Here is a 12,828-nt window from a genome sequence, read left to right on the forward strand (position 1 = left end):
TTTGTAGAGAGTAAATCACCCTTAACACTCATTATTAAAATAGTAAAGTAATTTTTGAAATGACTTCCTAGTAGGTCTTTTTCCTTGTTGGGAGGTTGTCAGTTTAAATTTGGCAGCTAAATCTTGATATCTCACTCTGTATAATTTAGGCCAACTTCGAAAGCCGATTTGATGTGAAAATGCTTGAGAACTTGCTCAACTCAATTTCTACACCAGTCTCTTTGCAAAAGCTCTGTCCGTGGCTTAAAAATGATGTGATCCCGTTTGTGAGAAGGACTGTACCTGAAGGACAGGTAAGTTGTCTTTAGTAATATTTCCACTCTTGATGATTCAGTTTTATTTTTTACATTATATCATTGAAGATTAAGTCACACTAACACCAGTTATTTCGTTTTAGTGTCTCTTTTGAAAGATTATCATAGATGGTTTAAAGTATTTAAGGGACTGACTGAGTATTTTATTTTTACGTGTTATATCTGTTTCAGAAAATTCTTGCAAAATGGTTGGAGCAAGCAGCTAGGAACCTTGAATTAACTGATAAGGTAATACCAGTATAATTAGCACTGAAAAGACATTTAAGACTCTTCCAATGGCATAAAACATTATTTTTAATGGTCTCTAATATTTTTAAAGGCAAACTGGCCAGAAAATGGACTTCAACTGGCAGAGGTCTTTTTTACAGCAGGAAAACCAGATGAGTTGGGATTGGTGTCCTATTGGCATTGGATTTCTTTGGTATGATATGGAAAACGAACTTTTAGTAATAAAACACTCAATTTATGTTAAAGAGTTTGTCTGCATGTACTAGAAATATATCCACTTCTTAAATTTTTTGTTTTTATTCTGTTGTTTTCTTTTACTGTGTACTTTTGAAATCCACAAAAAGGAAAACTTCCTTTTTTTCTTCCTGATATTTCTGTTACAACTTCAACCTATTTTAATGCATTCTTTTTCTCATTGAACCAACCAAAAGGGCAAAAGTATATATATATATATATATATATACTCTTAAGTAGTATAATTGGGATTTTCTGCATTGGCAGCATTTCACAGTACTTTGAAAGAACACAACTCAGTAATCCATTAGGACTAGTTTACAAAAGCTGTGTCAATCAGGTTTACTTATTAATTTAACCTGGTAAATCACTCCTAGTTTTGATTGCATTTTTTAGACATTCCAGTACCCATTAAGTACCAAGGAATATTTTAAAAGATCACATTGAAAACAACCTGGGACTTTCTGACTGTCTGAAAAGAATAGCAGTGCTAGAAAGGGAACTAAGATCAGGGATGTTGATATAATATTTGATGTTGATTTGAGGTTAATGAGCTGAATTTATTATTTGTCTTCTAAATTCCTTAAGTTCATGTCTTTTTTTCCCTCCAGTTTTCTAAAAACCAGAAAGCATTTATTATATTGAAAAATAGTACATTCTTGTATTTTAAAAAAGTTCGCTGGGGTGCCATCATTTAGTTTATAAACTGACATGAGACATCTAAGTATAATCTCAACTCTGAAGTATTAGGTACTTAAGTAACAGAGATATGACCTAATGAAAGGTCTTAATGTACATTATGAAATTGCATTTATTCGTTACATTTCTGGAACCCCCCCCCCAAAAAAAAAATAAATTTCCTTCTACTTTCTGATATAGCAGATTCTTATTAATTATACTTACTGATTATATCTTGTTAAAAATAAAATGGGAATTTTTAATATGTTTCAAGCAGTATATTGATGTTTATAAACCCTATAGATTATAATATATAATCTGTAATGATCATTACAATGTATTTTTCCTTAGAAGAGCTTTTCTTCTTGCTATAAAATACTGTTAGGTAGGTGCAAAAGTAACTGTGGTTTTTGCAATTATTTTTAACCTTCTAAACCACAATTACTTCTGCACCAGCCTAATACTTTGTCTTTTCCCTGTTAATTGCATTTTTTCAATGTTGAAAATTCTGTTCCTTATATGGACGTTCAGAAAATGTTACAGCTTTATATGTGGTACAGTTAAAACAATGAGGGCCATCTGGATGATGTTTGTGTACCTAAGTATATTGGGGTTCTAAAAAAATATTTCATTAATAGTAATAGCTTTTCTATATTTTTCCTAAGAAAGTTTTTTTCAGATTTCTGTCATACTTTAATCTGTTAATTTGCGCTAGTTAATTTTAGTTAAAATCCTACAAAATGTAAAGGCAGAAGTTGCAGGTTTCCTTTTATGTTCATAATCATGATCATTTCTATTTTGTCTGAAATCATTCTGACTCTTCGTATATTTCCCTCACACTTTTATTTAATGTTCTTAACAACTTTAATATTCTTGTTTCAGAAGGATTATGAAAACACGGAGGAAGTATGTCAGTTAAGGACTTTGGTAAATAACTTGCGAGAGTTGATCACATTGCATAGGAAATACAACTGCAAATTGGCCCTCTCTGATTTTGAGAAGGTAAAAGTCTAGATTTGTCAGTATTATTATTATTATTTTTGTCTTAGCCCATCTGACTAGAGTGTGCACGAATGCCATCTTTTGTCGTTTTGGCATCCAGGAGAATACAACCACCATTGTGTTCCGAATGTTTGACAAAGTGTTGGCTCCAGAGCTGATTCCTTCCATCTTAGAGAAGTTCATAAGAGTTTACATGAGGGAACATGACTTGCAAGAGGAGGAACTTCTCCTCCTGTACATAGAGGTAACTTTTTCTTTAGCTCTACTCTTTTTTCTTGGATCTATGCAGTGTGTCATTGAATTAAATGTTGAACTCTTAAAGGAGTGTCATACTTTACCGTCAGGATTTATGCAGCTTATCGTATTGGTTAAAAATATGGGTTAACTCTGCTACTGATTGACTGATAACCTTGAGCAAAACAGGATGATATTAGGATTTTCTCCAAATGGTTGTTATGAAATAGGAGCATGAACTCAATAAACATTAACAATTATTTTTTGTAGACATTAATAAGTTGTGATAATCTTATGAATAGATCCTTCAAGAATGTTTCCTTAAGTTTTCTGTACCATGTAAAACTGAAGGCCAAAGTTTGGGCAGTTTTGCATTTTTGACCATTGTTCAACATTCACTGCAAAGTAGAAGTGTTTTTTACACATTTATAAAAGCTGTTTAATCTATATGTGTGTTTTTACCTTTTTTTTTTTTGGTGAGAGTTTTAAGTTTAAAATATATATATGCTTATCCCTTTTTAGGATTTGTTGAAGAGATGTAGCTCAAAGTCCACATCACTCTTTGAGACAGCGTGGGAAGCAAAAGCCATGGCAGTCATTGGGTGTTTATCTGACACAGATGTAAGTAAATGGTGACAATGCAGATTTTCCTTTTCACCATTGCATCCCTTCTTAAAACTTGTTTCTGATCACAAAAGCAACACGTATTTGTTAAGGAGAGTTTGTGTAGTATGAAAAAGGAATAAAGAGAATTAAAAACCATCCGTAATTCTATTTTGTTTAATTATGAAAATTAAAAGCTAAAGTTTTCTCATTCCCATCCTCAGAAGAACCATCATGGACAATTGGATGCTTATATTTCCAGGCTTTTCTATGGTTCTGTAGACATAGAGACATTTTAAAAATACATTACATTATACCTTTATTTTGACTTCACACTTTTATTAGGCACTGCTATAAAATATGTATAAAATCCTGAAGACTATTATTTTTAAACGCAGAGGCTATAGAAAGTAACAGAGCTATATGAATTAACTTTCAGCAGACAACATAATTTTCTAAATATCAAAATTATTTTTTAGGTGTGAAAATTGGAAGAAATATATGCTTTTGCAGTCAGAGGCTACCATACAGTAGATATAAGACCTCTGCTATAGATTAGGCAGTGTCATTAATGCTCATGAAATGTAACTCCCGAGGCTATTCACTGTCCGTGTGTGTATCTTTGTAGCTCATATTTGATGCTGTGCTTAAGATAATGTATGCAGCGGTGGTTCCCTGGAGTGCAGCTGTGGAGCAGCTGGTGAAACAGCACTTAGAAACGGACCATCCCAAGTAAGATCACAGTCTACCAGACAACTTTTTTGGTGTTGGATCAACCTCATGTGTTGAGTTGGCATTCGTTTATAGTTTTTCTATCCTTTACAGTGACCCTTGGTATTTCATAAACAAGGCGTCCCATGTTAATATTAATACATTTCCTTTTAGAGTAAAATTATTGCAGGAAAGTTACAAACTAATGGAGATGAAAAAACTTTTACGAGGCTATGGAATAAGGGAGGTGAACCTCTTAAACAAGGAAATAATGGTAAGTATACAGTGAAGAGTCCTTTAACCACTTTGTTCCATTTGTAGGGCAACGTGGGAAATTTAATGAGGATTTCATATTCTTAAAGGTTAATAGATCTAGGTTCTCTGCTACTTTCCTTTTGTTAGACAGAATATTAATAGGGTGTTCAGTTGTTTATCAGAATAGTAAGGACCACAAATAGTGAATTAAGAATCTGAAGAAGTATCTGAAATCACCCCATTGTACACCTATATAGTGTTTATATGTCAATTATACCCCAATAAAGCTTGTGGGGAGGGGAATTTGGACAGGACTGTCATAAAATTCAGTATATAAATCATGTTTTAATTTTTCATACAGTTTAGTTTTTTTTTGCTGCCTTCATTTAATGAATACTTTGCCTTATGAATAAATAATTTCTGGGTTCTCTGTGAGATTTCATAACAATGAAATGTATATATTATCTCTATTTCAGAGGGTGGTTAGATACATTCTCAAACAAGATGTCCCATCTTCTTTAGAAGATGCTTTGAAGGTGGCCCAAGCATATATGTTGTCTGATGATGAAATCTACAGTCTAAAGATTATTGAGCTGATAGATAGAGATCAGGTATGAAAGTTTTCTATTGTCCTTTCATATGGTTTCTTTGTTAAAGAAATCCTTAAAAACTCAAAACGATTAAATTATCCAAATAAATTAGCACAAAATAAAGTTATGCCAAGATGTTAGATTGGCCATGTTTTTCATATCTATAGGTTCTTTAAAAGTATTTTGTGAATTGCTAATGGGCTTTCATACTCTTTGGTAGTGAACAAAACTCACATTTGTGTTTTATATATGCTACAGGACCCTTTGATTCCAGAACAGAATATGGGTTTTCTTTTTGTATTCTTAAGTGTCTTTATTTTCATAGAGTTCTATAACCATAGACATATCTAAAAATTACTACGAAGTACAAAGGGTACTATTTTAATTTTTTTGTTTGCTGTCATCGAAAAAAAGAATTATCATATTTTTATCTTACCATAATTGATTTCTCAAAATGGTATCTTTTCATCTTTAAATAGAAAAGAATGAGGTAAGTCGAAACTGTCCTTTGCACGAAAGTACCAGCTGTTTTTTTTCTTCTTAAACACTTTTATAGGGTGAGGACTGTGTTTGTCTGTTGCGGTCTTTGCCTCCTGCTGAAGCTGTGAAGACTGCAGAAAGGGTCATCATATGGGCACGACTGTCATTACAAGAAGAACCAGATAATTCTAAAGAGGTGGGATTTTCACCAGAGAAAATGTTCAGCAATCCAATTTTTATGGATTGTAAGCAATAGGATAAGACTTACAAGTATGAATATCTGCTCTGTTCTCACTGTTAGAATGGCCTACCGTAAAAATTCCCGTGTAAATTTACTACATAGGGAAAAAAAAATGCCTCCTTTGGAGCAGTGGCCTGAGTCCACACTGACTAATCTGGGATCTGCAAATCAGAAGGATTAATTGAATTCATTGTACATAAAGCGTTTTCCATAATGCCTTGCAGTGTAAACAATATTCTGCATTGTGGTCATTACTATCAGATAATAATGTCAGCCACAGAACCAATGCAAATCTAAATAGACTTAGAATGTTGAAACTTAGAAACAGTTTTAAGGGAGCCAGTTCACCTCTTTATAGAGATTAGAAACCATATACCTGATTTATCCAGGATAGTTGAGTTTTTCAAACCTTCAGAGTTAGATACCTCCCAACCTGTCTCAGCAGTCCATTTCGGTGATTTTTTACCTTTAGGGAAATTAGTTTTTTAACATCTAATATTGATTATGGTCTTACTATGCAGTGGGCATTAGGTTAAACACTTCAAATGAATTGTCTGCTTCCTCTTAGTTATGAAGTAGGTCCTTATTGATTAAATTCAGAAACTGAAATTTTAAGGTAAATGAGTTTCCCAAGGTTATTAGAAACTGGCAGAGCCTCAGCTCAAACTCTGACACCAAAGTCTGTGTTCTTAGCCACCAACCTGCACTGTATCCCACAGAAAATGTCTTTTTGTGTGGACCTGGCCCTTACATCCAGCATGGCCTTTAATTAAGCTTTTCCTTGTTTGGTTTTTCTTCTTTGTTAAAAAAAAAAAAGTCTTGAAGATAAGGATTGACTTCAGTTCTGTAGGCTAATTAAGTTATATTCTTTTGAACTTTTCCAGAGAGTTTTTCCAAATAATAAGTAAGAACTATTAAAAAAAAAGAAAAAAACACCCCAAAGTGTCTATAGCTGAAAGGTGTATAGTCTATGGTATTTCTAAATCATATTTCCATGAGTCTACGGGTGTTTTTCATGTTTAGATTATATGTGATTCAATATCATTCATTTCTTAGCCACCCAACTCCCTCTAACACAGACCTCTCAATTTTTCAGTTCTTTTTATTGTTTTTTTTTCTGATCCCATAGTTTTTATGTATTTGTGTGTGTGCTACTGGAGTGGTGAATAAAGGAAATAGATTTCATTTTGCATATTTCTTTTTAGGACAAGGCCTGGAGAATGTCTGTAGTGAAGACGGCAGTAGACATTCTTAAAATGCTATGCAACATTCAGAAAGGTAGTTTCTACCTCTGTTCCCTCATCTTGGTTTTGTTCTAAAGTTTATCCTTTTCAGAAGGGAACATCAGCTTTCATCCTTACCCACAGTTCTGGTTCTGATTGTCTTTGTTAATCCTACCCATTTTTCTTCATGAAAAGTCTTCCTTGCCTTATTCTTTTAATTAGTAGCATAAGAATAGAAGCATCTGAAATCAACTTATCCTTTGTTTATATGCTTCAGTAAGCTGTTTAACGCTAGACTAGATTTCTTTGGTGCCTTGCACTTATTATTCATATTTCTCACTTATCATTTGGTTATGATCTGGGGGAAAAACCCATTTAACCTGGAACTGAAGCAAAATAATGAACAAAGTAACTCTCTTGGGCCAAAAAAGAGCTACAGTTTATTTCAGAAAATTTGCCATTTCTCCTATAACTTACAAACTTCTCTTTTCTGCCTTCGGGAAGAATAATTAGATTTTTTTTGTACTTCAATTGTCTTAGATAAGCATCTCAAAAGAACCTTTGAAGACTTGAGATATGAAAACCAAATTCTGGTAATGTGGGAATTTGGATGTCTTTTGTAACTTTTAAAAATTTAATTACAGACAATCAGCAGAAGAAGGATGAATGTGAAGAAATCTTGAAACTATTTAAAGCTGTTGCTAGCTTACAGGTAAAGATGTTAAGTATTATTGTACATGACTACTTGACTAATCAGTGTATTTTGACGTTGGTGATCAGCCCTCCTGAAAGTTTTCTTCACTAGCCTTCAGGGATGTTAGATATACTGACTTTCCTTCTGTCTCTTTTCTAAAACAGTTTTATTGAGATGTAATTCACATACCATATTTTTTATCCACCAAAGTTTATAATTCAATAGTTTTTGAAATGCTGCATTATTTTTTTAATTGTGGCAAAATACATACGACATAAAATTTGCCATTTTTATCATTTTTCAATATAAAATTCAATAGCATTAATTACATTCCAATGTTGTCCAACCATTACCATCACCAGTATCTATTTTCTATCACCTCAAGCGGAAACTGTACACATTAAGCAACAACTAACTCCCCATCCTTCTCTCCCCCCTGGTCACCTCTAACCGACCTTTTGTCTCTATGAATTTGCCTACTCTATATATTTCACATAAGTGGAATCATACAATATTTGTCCTTTTGTACCCGGCTTTTTTTAACTTAGTATATATATATTTTTTTAGTCTTTTATTTATTTTTTAAGTGTGTTTTTCCAGGACCCATCAGCTCCAAATCAAGTAGTTGTTTTAATCTAGTTGTGGAGGGCGCAGCTCACAGTGGCCCATGTGAGGATCGAACCAGCAACCCTGGTGTTACGAGCATTGCGCTCTAAGCAACTGAGCCATCCGCCGCCCCAGTATAATGTTTTTAAGGTTCATCCATGTTGTAGCATGTATAGAACGTCATTCCTTCTTCTGGCAGAATAACATTCCAGCATATTTTGTTTGTTTATCTGTTGATGGACACTTGGAAACAACTTGGGTTGTTTTTGTACTTTTTGGCTATTGTGGGTAATGCTGCAATGAATATGGATGTACAAGTATGAGAGGAATTGCTGAGTCATGGTAATTCTGTGTTAGCTTTTTAAAGGAACTGCTTTTTTTAAATTATATTCTAGTTTATGCTTTTTAAAAAAACATTTTGGTTTAAGGTATCTTTATAGATTATTTAACTCAGATGACCCTGAATGACAGCTGACAATAGCTATCATTTACTCAATGCTTACTATGTGTCAGGCATGGCATGTATTATCTAATTGTCACAATAGCTCAACTCAGAGGGTACTGTTATAGTTCTGCTTTACAGATGAGGAAACTGGGACACCAAGTGTCTCTAAATATTGTGAAAGACGGCGAATAGACACTGATCCAAAAGATTACTGTCTACTACATCATAATATCTTAATTGTTTTATATATAATTTTATTCTAGACAATTTAATTTTTCTTAAAAATTAATTTCTGTTAACCCTGAATTGATTAACTGCCCTAAGACTTGAGATTCAAAATTAATATCATTTTGGTTCAAAGGCTTTCCTGTAAAAGATTTTGTAACTAGAAGGACTTTCAAAGTTAACTGATGAGTTTTATTAAATAGAAAATTGGATAGATTCAAGGATCTCTTTGTGAAAGCTTAAAATTCGTGCTGGCAGATTTATCTCTCAGCTGTTATCTCTCAAAGTATGTAAAGAAGAAATAATTTGCCACAGTTTACTGGACCACTGTTTCTCAAAGTACAGCCCAGGGAATCTTAAGGGTCCGTGAGACCCTTTTGGAGGGCGGGAGTCCGTGAGATTAAAACTATATTGACAGCAATAATTACTTGGTTTGTTTGTCCACAGGCTTCATAACATCAGTACCCTGAAGGCTAATGGAATGTACACTTTTATATACCTTTTGTGTTTTAAAAAATTTGTCAGTTTAATTTCTATTATGGTAAATATCGATGGATGTCCCGTAAACAAAGGTTTTTGGGGGGTCCTCAATAATTAAGAGTGTAATGGGGTGCTACAACCAAACATTTGAGACCTATGTTAGACAATAGATGTCTTTGTGAAAAGCACCTGAGGAGTCAACATAACTTATCCATGTTCTTAAATTTGAAAGTGAGAAATATTTTAAAGCAGTGGTTTTGATCTAGGCAAAGTCACGTGTGTTTATTGTGCTGCTGTTTATTGAACACTTATTGCGCCAGATCTAGTAGGTAGAGAGCCCAGGCAGCTGCTAAACATCCTGCTATGCATGCACAGGGCAGCCCCCATGACAGAGACTCATCTGGCAAGCTTGAGAAACCCTGCCCTAAAGTATAGCACCAAAGCGAAAGGGCTGCCAGCCCTCCCACCTCTCCAAGTCCTCCCCTGGGCTTCCATGGGTTTTTTGTTTTGCTAAATCAGCAGCCCCTCAGGAGTTATTCTAGAAAAGAGCAGAGCTGGCTCCTTCAAGCCACCAGGTGGAATCGCCCAAATCTAACCTCAGATCCCCCCCTCTTTGTGTTCAGGGCTCCCGCACAGTTCTGGCGCACAGTGTCAGTAGTGCTGACACGGAGAAAACCTGGGATAAAGTGATGTTTTTCTAGTTTCCAAACTTGTTTTGTATCATTCCTTTCATATCCTCAACTACGAAGTCTTAAATCCTTAATGCACGTGGGAGTCATCTTTGAGGGAAAGAGAAGAAAGCGAGGTCTGAGACGTAAGATGGTTTTTCACAATCTACGAATTAAACAGTCTTCGGCTTTGTCTTGTTTGCCTTTGCCACAGGAGAACTTTGAAGTCTTTCTTTCATTTGGGGATTATAGCAACGCTTCCCTGTTAGCAGAGCTGCGTGAACAGTACATTAAAGCCCAAGAAGTGGCTCAGGCAAAACACCAACCCAGGAGCGCCGCAGAGCCGGGGGCCACTGAGCACAAGAGCCTGAGCCCCGAGTCCAGGCTGCACAGACAGGCGCTGGCCCTGCACATGTCCCCACTGGAGCTGGAGGCCGAGCTGACCTTGAGGGCCTTAAACGACGGGAACGTGGAAACGGCGCTGAGAAAATGCAGGTGAGTTCCGGCCCTCCGCACCCACCGCTCTGTCTGAAAGGAACATTGGCTTCAGTTCCGATGAGGGTGGGACCGGTGCCGCTTGCATTTGCACTGAAGTGAGTCTTGGTTTCTCTCCCTGAGAGCCTGTTTTAGACTTCAGAGGACAGGTGACCGATACTGCAGAGTTAGGTAACCTACCCCTTGCTCTCCAACGGTGAACGGGATCCCCAAATACGGTGAAAAATGAAGCACGCTGTATACTGTGAAGACATTTTAAATGGTGGTTATATATTAACCCAAGAAAGGCAAATGCGTTTGCTTTCAACAGGAATATTCTAACTTCCCACACTTCCTTTCTTCCAAAGAGACTTGTATAAGTATCACTGCAACGCCGACACTGGGAAATTGCTGTTTCTGACATGTCAGAAGCTTTGTCAGATGTTGGCTAATGACGTTCCAGTGACAACACCTGTGGGACTGAATCTTCCTGCGGTAATACATGATCTAGCCTGCCAAGCTGCCACCATCTGCAGTCCAGGTGACAAGATTTGTAATGTACATAGTCGGATATTCCCTGGTTCATGTCATACTTGTCTCTTTACAATTGGACATTGCAGTGACGAGAGCAGAGGTCGTGTCTCCATTTTACAAAGGGATGCTTATAATCGATTCTCTGTGGGGATGATTGTTTTTAAATATTTCCAAATGCTAACAATGTCGCTTCTGACTGTTGACAATACTCGCTTTTATAGGACTGCGAAATTCCTTACCTCCCCATATCTGATCTCAGTTTCCAGCCAAACTTAAGAAAACAGCTGAACTGTATTATTTAGGGTTATGTGGGAACCTCTCTCTCTAACTTTGTGCTCTTCCTTAGAATTTTGAATGGTAATTATTCAGAGGTTGTTTTCATTATTCTAAACAGGTGAAATATTTGTGTAATGATTTTTCTCCATTTTCTTTCAGATTTTTTACTAGACGCTTTAGAACTATGTAAATATACTTTAACAGCAGTAGAACTGTCCAGACAATGCCAAATGGATGACTGTGGAATTCTAGTAAAAGTAAATTGCTTTTGATTTTCTTTTCTTTAAGCAAAAGCCCTGCCAATCCATTATGCACCACTTTTAAATCACTCTCAACTTTTACAGAAACACTGACTCTATCTTGTAGTTTCTTGTTCTAGACTAGTGGGCACAAGACCACTTCTTTTTTTCTAGTCACTTATTGGCTTTAATTTGCACAATCTTATGAAACATTGGGTCTCAAACGAGGCATCTCGGGACATTGTCCCCCTCTTTGGGTGACAGTGTAATTTAAAATGGCATGATTATCAGGCCCAGACCAGAAGGAACTGACTGCATAGTCGTATGTGACCATCAACACCACGTTTGGCTCTAATATCTCTGATTCTGGGTTCTGCTTGGTGAAGATGGTTATCTGTGTTTTAGAGTGTGCTTATTTGTATCTTTTCCTTATGGTTTGGTATTTAGACTTCTTTTGGAACTCATAAAGATCCATACGAAGAGTGGTCTTATGGTGACTTCTTCAGTGAAGATGGAATAGTCCTCGAGTCACAGATGGTGCTCCCGGTCATTTATGAATTGATTTCGTCACTTGTCCCTCTAGCTGGTAAATCTCACTTGTGTTGTTATTTTCTATGTATTTCTGTTATATGCAAGTATAAACTGTAGAGGTTTAACATTAGAACTACACACAGTAATATGGATGAACCTCCCAGGCAAAATGCTGAGCAAACGAAGCCAGACACAAAAGAATACATAGCATATGATTTCACGTACATAAAGTACAAAGGCAAGCGATAAGGAAGCCATGGTGTTGGAAGTCAGGGTATTGGTTGTCCTTGGGGGTAGATAATGACCGGGAGGGGGCAAGAGGGGGTTCCTGGGTGCCGGTAATGCTCTGTTTCTTGGTCTGGATGCTATTACATGGATGTGTTCACTTTGTGGAAATTTATCAAGTTGTACACTCACCTCTGTGTTTTCTGTATGTATACTTGAGGGTTTTTTTGAAGTAGCAGTTTGTTTGAGAACATTATTTGATAACAACACAATATTTAAATATCTCTGTGATGTGAATATGTACTCCATAAGAATTACTTAATGTTATTTACTTTATTCTCTTTCATAGAAAGCAAGAGACATCCCCTGGATTCTACAAGTTTACCATACTGCTCCATTAGTGAAGGTATTTGACATCGGAAATGTATGTCATTGTATTACAACTTTGTAAATACACCAATATAAAAATTCCTTGAAATCCTGAATGTGAATCTGACTTAATGTTTTTAATGTAGTTACTTAGTTCTTACTGTTACATTGTTATTCCTCCAGAGAGTCATTAGGCTTACAGCCTTAACTTTTTTGAATCTTTTAATAAATTTTTGTCTTCTAAGTGAAGAAATGGTTTTCCTCAGCTA

General features: G+C 35.7%; 1 protein-coding gene across 3 annotated transcripts in view; it reads left to right on the forward strand.

Annotated features, from left to right (window-relative positions):
- Positions 1 to 12,828, forward strand: part of KNTC1 (kinetochore associated 1) — a 56,097-nt gene that overhangs the window by 18,801 nt on the left and 24,468 nt on the right. For all 3 annotated transcript variants that reach the window (XM_074321598.1, XM_074321597.1, XM_019734072.2), the window contains exons 22-38: positions 150 to 293; positions 486 to 542; positions 634 to 735; positions 2,337 to 2,456; positions 2,557 to 2,700; positions 3,213 to 3,311; positions 3,922 to 4,025; positions 4,179 to 4,278; positions 4,736 to 4,870; positions 5,406 to 5,525; positions 6,776 to 6,848; positions 7,438 to 7,505; positions 10,126 to 10,406; positions 10,754 to 10,926; positions 11,355 to 11,452; positions 11,882 to 12,020; positions 12,540 to 12,596. In XM_074321598.1, the coding sequence (XP_074177699.1) occupies positions 150 to 293; positions 486 to 542; positions 634 to 735; positions 2,337 to 2,456; positions 2,557 to 2,700; positions 3,213 to 3,311; positions 3,922 to 4,025; positions 4,179 to 4,278; positions 4,736 to 4,870; positions 5,406 to 5,525; positions 6,776 to 6,848; positions 7,438 to 7,505; positions 10,126 to 10,406; positions 10,754 to 10,926; positions 11,355 to 11,452; positions 11,882 to 12,020; positions 12,540 to 12,596 (2,014 nt within the window). The remainder of the gene's footprint in view (positions 1 to 149; positions 294 to 485; positions 543 to 633; positions 736 to 2,336; positions 2,457 to 2,556; positions 2,701 to 3,212; positions 3,312 to 3,921; positions 4,026 to 4,178; positions 4,279 to 4,735; positions 4,871 to 5,405; positions 5,526 to 6,775; positions 6,849 to 7,437; positions 7,506 to 10,125; positions 10,407 to 10,753; positions 10,927 to 11,354; positions 11,453 to 11,881; positions 12,021 to 12,539; positions 12,597 to 12,828) is intronic.

Source organism: Rhinolophus sinicus, linkage group LG16, assembly GCF_036562045.2.
Source record: "Rhinolophus sinicus isolate RSC01 linkage group LG16, ASM3656204v1, whole genome shotgun sequence".
Taxonomy (NCBI): Eukaryota; Metazoa; Chordata; class Mammalia; order Chiroptera; family Rhinolophidae; genus Rhinolophus; species Rhinolophus sinicus.